At 42.8% G+C, this 6,000-nt stretch overlaps 1 protein-coding gene across 1 annotated transcript; it reads left to right on the forward strand.

Annotated features, from left to right (window-relative positions):
• Positions 1-1,449: 1,449 nt before the first annotated feature.
• On the forward strand, positions 1,450-5,204 carry LOC146711405 (uncharacterized). Its single transcript, XM_085454257.1, has 2 exons — positions 1,450-1,519; positions 1,665-5,204. The coding sequence occupies exon 2, from the start codon at positions 1,743-1,745 to the stop codon at positions 2,130-2,132; it is 390 nt and encodes a 129-aa protein (XP_085310383.1). The 5' UTR covers positions 1,450-1,519; positions 1,665-1,742; the 3' UTR covers positions 2,133-5,204.
• The last annotated feature ends 796 nt before the right edge of the window (positions 5,205-6,000 follow it).

The raw sequence follows: 6,000 nt of genomic DNA on the forward strand, positions 1-6,000 counted from the left end.
CACTCTTTTTTTTCTTTTCCTCCAGTCATCTCACTTTTAATTGCTTACTGGAGTCTAAGCACAAATCCCCAGAAACCCAACAGAGCTACCAAGAATCCACTTCTGTCCTTCAAATGCCCATTGCGCTTGAACGTCTCTTTTCTACTGCGCCCCCACTCCTCACAAAGACATTCCTCACTTCCCCTCTTTTATTTCTCTTTGGCTGTTCTAAATAGCTGTTGCTGATTGAGCTACAGCCGAGATTGTTAAGTCAATGTAGTCATCAGTTAGGCAACATTAGGGTATATTTTTTGATTTCCCCCCACTGATCAGGCAGTCAAGTTGAATTTTTCTGTCAAGACAACCCATACACGGTCTTAACAGCAGCTGTCCTGTACAGAAGGAAGCCTGTTTGGCATTTATAAGGGAGCATGACGTATTTTCTATTCTGGTAAAATCTCTGATTATCATATTATCAAGAATAAGTTGAGCTGATAAAAAAAATAAATCTTGGAAGCATTAAAAGGCTAACATGCTGTCGTAGAAAACCCAGTAATGCCTGAAGATAAAACAGACAATCAGATTTGTGTGTCCTTCACAAACGTAGCTTTATAAATGTGGAGGAGGAAGATTAGCAAACGTTGGACATGAAAGGTGTCTAGATTGATTTTATTTAATTCTTTTTTTTGTGGAAGAGCGAGCATACAAGGGGATTAACTACTACTAGGCTGCTTTCCATTCAGAAAGAACTGGCTCCAGCCGTGTGTGTGCATGTGTGTGTGGGAGGGAAGGTGGAGGCTGCCTGTATTTTTTTATGAGTATTTCTGCCACGAATCAATATTTTCATCATTGTATTTACATTAATAGAGGCCCCCATATATATATATATATGTATGTGTGTATATATATATATATATATATATATATATGTATATTTTACTGGCTTGAAGGATAAACCGCCCGCAGGGGCGTGCTGGGTGTTATATATATATATATATATATATATATATATATATATATATATATATATATATATATATATATATATACATATATATATATACATATATGAAGAGATGACACATCTGTAGCGATCTATATGGGGAATGTCCCTTTTCTTTTTTCAGTAAACATAGAGATAAATAAGGATTTCCCATTCGCGTCTAATTTCAAGTCAACACTAGGCTTCTGCGTTCCCATGGGAAACGTTTTATACTGCAGGAAAACAAAGATGCTGCATTTGAGAGGCAGTGATGGGAGCATGAAGAATAGAGAGAGCAGTTAACTCTCCTCCCCTCCCCCTTCCTGTGTTTCGTCAACCCCTGTTCTCCCTACTTCAGTGTTTGATGTCACCAATGAGCTAACGAATCGTAGCACTTGGACTTCCCAGTTTTTCCTCCCTAGCCCCTCCTCTTTCCTTAAGCCTTTATATATATATGCCCCCCTCACTACGTTCTGCAGAGTGTACAATGTGCTACTAGAGAGCCGGCAGACAGTGTACAGAGAAACAGCAAGAGAGGGAGGCAGAGAAGAGGAAAGTGTGAGTGGATTTCAGCTGATTTTAGAAGATTTCATCGGACATGTTCAAGCCATACCTGCTCAAGTCGTTTCTTTGGTCTCATACAGACCTCCTTCTCCTTCCTCTCCTTTTTTCCGCCTCCGTTTGTCTCGTTCTGTCTCTCCAGGCCAGAGCTACCTACAAGTAGGATCCCAGAAGCCAACGCTGCTGATCCTGTCAGGATACGCCAGCCCACACAGTCAGGATGGGCTGTACAACAGGCCATTTGGCTTGCCAACCACAGCCGCAGACCAACTTGGGGCAGGAGGGTCAATCGCTAGAGACTGGTGGGGCCAAAGTGCCCGAGGTGCTCTCCTCTCTGGAGCGTCTATCTCAGGCTACTGGAGGAATGGAGAAGTCCTGGTACCGCTGCATCTTTCCATTTGGAATCATCTCTTTAGTTATCGGTGTAGCAGGAACAGGAGTGACCTACACTTATAATGACCTGCCTCAGACTAAAGTGGTGTCAGTTGTGCTACTCGTCATGGGTATTTTGCTGTTAATGATGGCAACTGCTTGTTGGACTGTCCACAAGAAGAAGAGAAGGAAAAAGAAAGAGGGGGGCTCATTCACGTCTGAGCAGTGTCCCCTGTGAGTGAACACAGGGGTATGATAGAGGAACATGCCTAGAGCTGGGAGCTCAAGGTTTGGCCAGAAATTCTTCACTTCACCTCCCAATGCAACGTCCCTCCATTCTCTGAAGTTACAAAGTTGAATTCAAATCATGTTGGAGATAGCTTGGGTCAAAAGGACAGATAAACATGACGCCGAAGATCTGTTTAGTCTGTGAGGTCTGCATCAGATTTTTTTGGATTGGCAATGAGAGATCACCAGTGCCTCACACGCTCTTTTATCATCAGACAGCAGGTGTCCGGTGTCAAAACAACCTCCGAGGAGATGTGCAAAATATGCATTGGACACTGCATGCATATTTACACACACTAACAGGCCTTTGATGACTTACGCACGAGCAGTTACAGCGGGAGCTCACACAGACACCTAACACGCTATGCAGAGCTGCTCCTGGAGTCAGTGCTGGCGTCACTAGGCACGTCAGTCACAGCATTCCTTGTATCAGGACAGGTGACTCTCCAAGAGGCCACAAACGGGCCAAAGACGGCAACCTGATACCCGGCCGAAAAAGCAACGCACCCACGTCAGCGGCCAACGTCATTCACTCGTCCTGTGACACTACAGCAATGTGTTGGGGGCTTTTTTTTGCGCAATGAGAGATTGGAACTTGAGTCCTGCTGGATCTTACTGGCATCTGTGTGGACGATCAGTTGGAGAGGGTAGAGGACCTGCTGGAGGAGTGCAAAGTGTTTGTGTGTGCTCAAATTAAGATCCAGGTCAACTGAGAGACTTTTGGAATTTGGTCCTCACAATGAAGGAAAAAGAGATTTGCACATATGGCCATGTCCATGGCAAACAAGAAAGCATTTTAAGTAAAGCGACATACCCTGAAAGGCCTTTTGTAGCTTCAGCTTCGCATTACAAAGGACTGGGGACCTAATTATGACTGACTTGATTGCCTTTCTTTTCAATAAGTGAGCATTTACACTCAGCCCTATGTCTTTGTGGGACACCTCAACTCCATACAAAGGAGTCCAGGATTATTGAAGGACACTGCCATAGGGGACATGCCACGGCAGGGACACTTTGACTGATCCTGCTCCCCTAGGGCCCCTCCCGTTTGGTGCCTTGAGCAACCACTCATGGAAAAAAGCTCTGCCACATTCCCCCACTCCAAGAGTTACCCCCCTTTGCTTTCTCTCTTTACCCAACAGGACTCTTCAAATCTGCTTCTCATTGGACACTGCCAGCTTCTGACTTAATCACACTCATTTTCCATTGTTGTATAGCCCAGGAGATGTGTGGACAGACTTATTATGCTCAAATTAAGACACACACTTACACGACAACCTCACAGTCCGCAGACATTCATGCAGTCTTTATCTATCTGTGCCAAAGGAATTGGTTGTTTTAATTTTTTCCCCCAGCTGTGGAAAAAATGTTGATTAAAAGTGAGTCGCAAAATCCTGTGTGAAAATAGGATACAGGGCTGTTCTCTAGTGAAAATTGAGTAATAGGTAGGCTCTAAGTGGCTCTGGGGTTTCCTTTTCCTTCACATTTTCTTTTAGGAAGAGTGAGTGAATGTAGCTGCGCTCAGCGCCACATCTGTGAATAGGTGCTTTCTCACAGGATGAGATAAACAATGGCATTTTACTCTGTCTTAATCATTCTCTTTTGTGTGACTGAATGTAACATGAGGTTCAAAACGTAACTCCCGCAGGGAGTAAGTGCAATGTATACAATGTATAGCAATTTCAGAGAAGACAATTTGTCTCCACGCGAAGGACTTTAGTGACACTTCTTTACCTTTGAGAGCTACTATAGATCACTGTTGCATTGATTGTCTCCACTGGTTTAGTCAAGCTTGCTAAGGAAAATGTGTCTGTATACCCAGGGGTAACAGTTAACATCGAATGCCAATCCCACCGAGGACCTTTTGAAGGCCAACTTGCCAAATTCAAGGCTGCATCTGTCATCCTGCCCAACCTCAGTACACTTGCAAAGAGTCGGCCCCTTTTCTTTTGACATGTTTTGCGGCTCAGTGTGCATTTAGATGTTGTCTTGCATGCTAATGAAGGAAGAGAAATATAGTTAGGAGGTAATGGAGAAAAACAAGGAACCTGGGAAGTCATTCCTTTCACTACATGTGGCAGTGAGTAGTTGCCCCAGCAGTTAGATTAGGATCAGCCATCCTGAACAAAGCAGTAATATTGTCGAGGAACATGATGCATTACTGGAATCCATGGCGAGAATTTAAATTGAATAGGAGAGGAATAAGTCTTCTCTGAACCTTAGATCAGTGTGTTTGCAAACACCGGCATACTGCAAGCATTTATAATTTTTTTTAAGGTAAATGTCAAATGCACAAAGCTCATAAAAGTATTTATAGGTGGGCCATTGTTTTAGTATCCTCTGATCAAGACAAGTTAAGATTTACATTACACGGGCTGTCTCGCTTTGCTATCAGATCCGTTCACCCGGATTAGGGTTTGCTCTAACAATGATGGGCATGAGTTGTGGACAGATGTGGTGGACCTGTCACAGATGTGGAAGAGAAGGATGTTTGGTGGCACAGAGAGGAAAAAAAGATGGTTATTCGTCAGTTTACTGTGGGAAACAAAGGATGCCAAAAACAAGATAGGTAACGTGTATACGCTTATACTCTCGCCTCTGTATAGTCCACATTATATATGTAGTACACTTTGGCCGCATTGTTGTTCATTTTAAAGCTATATCGTGCCAGTATATTGACACTAAACAAACAAACAAAAACAAAAAAATGATGGAAGGTGACCAGAAATTGTTTCTTGTTTCTTGGAGATGTGAAGTGATTTCCCTTCTGCCTTCTGAAAGATTAAAGGGAAAACCTACCTCTCTCTGCTGCGGGGAAAAATGTCCCTCTCCCAGAAGACAGCCATGCTGTCAGCCTATGCTTTTTGTCACTCCAGCGAGTGACACAAAATACGTTGGTTTGTGTGCCCACTAATATTTGGTGCTGTATATACAATTATTTTTCTATTTGTACTGTATATTTCTACTCATATGTAAATTTGAATTGTTCATGTAAGCACTGTATTAAACAAATGTCACATAAGCACCTTTGTTTGTGATAGCCTAAAGGTAAAAAGAAAGAACCTTTATGCATTCATTGTATGTCTTTGTACTTGTTTGCTTTGGAAAATAATTTAGAATAGTGTGAACCGTCACACCATTCAACTCTGTCCTGGTCAATCTGGAAGAATCTCTGACAGGGCTAAAAATACAGAAGACAAGTGGAGAGTGGACAGTGGATACAAAGGAGAACAACATTGTTTTGGCTCTATTTCGAACAGTGTGAGCAATAATTACAACCGTCGCTCTGTTTTTTCACAAAACGCAAAACCTGTCTTCAGTTGACAGCCTTCGCTTGAAATTTCGATGCTGTATTTAGACGCGCTGTCATGTGTTGCCCTGCCAGCTAGGATGACTTGTTCAGATACCCGGGGATGAGGAATCTGGTTGTTAAGAAAACAGACTGGCCAACATCAATCAGAATAAATGACACCACCTACTGGCAGTAGAATAAAGTAGGCCAAGTACTCTCACTTGTTATTAAGTCACAGTTCTGCAGGAATTAATTTTATATTTCTGGGTATAAACATATTTCATCAAATTAAATTACAGCTGGTAAAGCGTGGGTGTGGAGGGAACAGTGCTTAGGTCTTGATAAAAGGGTGGGTAGGCCATTGAGGGGCAAAGTACAGACGAGGTGGAAGTGGTCAGCTGGATTGCTAGGGTCAGCACGGATTACAGGAAACCAGACGGAAACAAGTCGTCCGCCTCTTTTTATCCAGAACTTGGCCTCAAACCAAAACATTCAGCACTATTTGGCTCCTTATCAGACTTTGAAT

This window comes from Copadichromis virginalis, linkage group LG4, assembly GCF_057382275.1.
Source record: "Copadichromis virginalis isolate Kocher_CV1m ecotype Utaka linkage group LG4, C_Virginalis_male_GT1.1, whole genome shotgun sequence".
Classification (NCBI taxonomy): domain Eukaryota; kingdom Metazoa; phylum Chordata; class Actinopteri; order Cichliformes; family Cichlidae; genus Copadichromis; species Copadichromis virginalis.

Bases quoted from the DNA above. Each gene is read 5' to 3' on its own strand.
- LOC146711405 (XM_085454257.1), top strand. From the start codon at position 1,743: ATGGGCTGTACAACAGGCCATTTGGCTTGCCAACCACAGCCGCAGACC.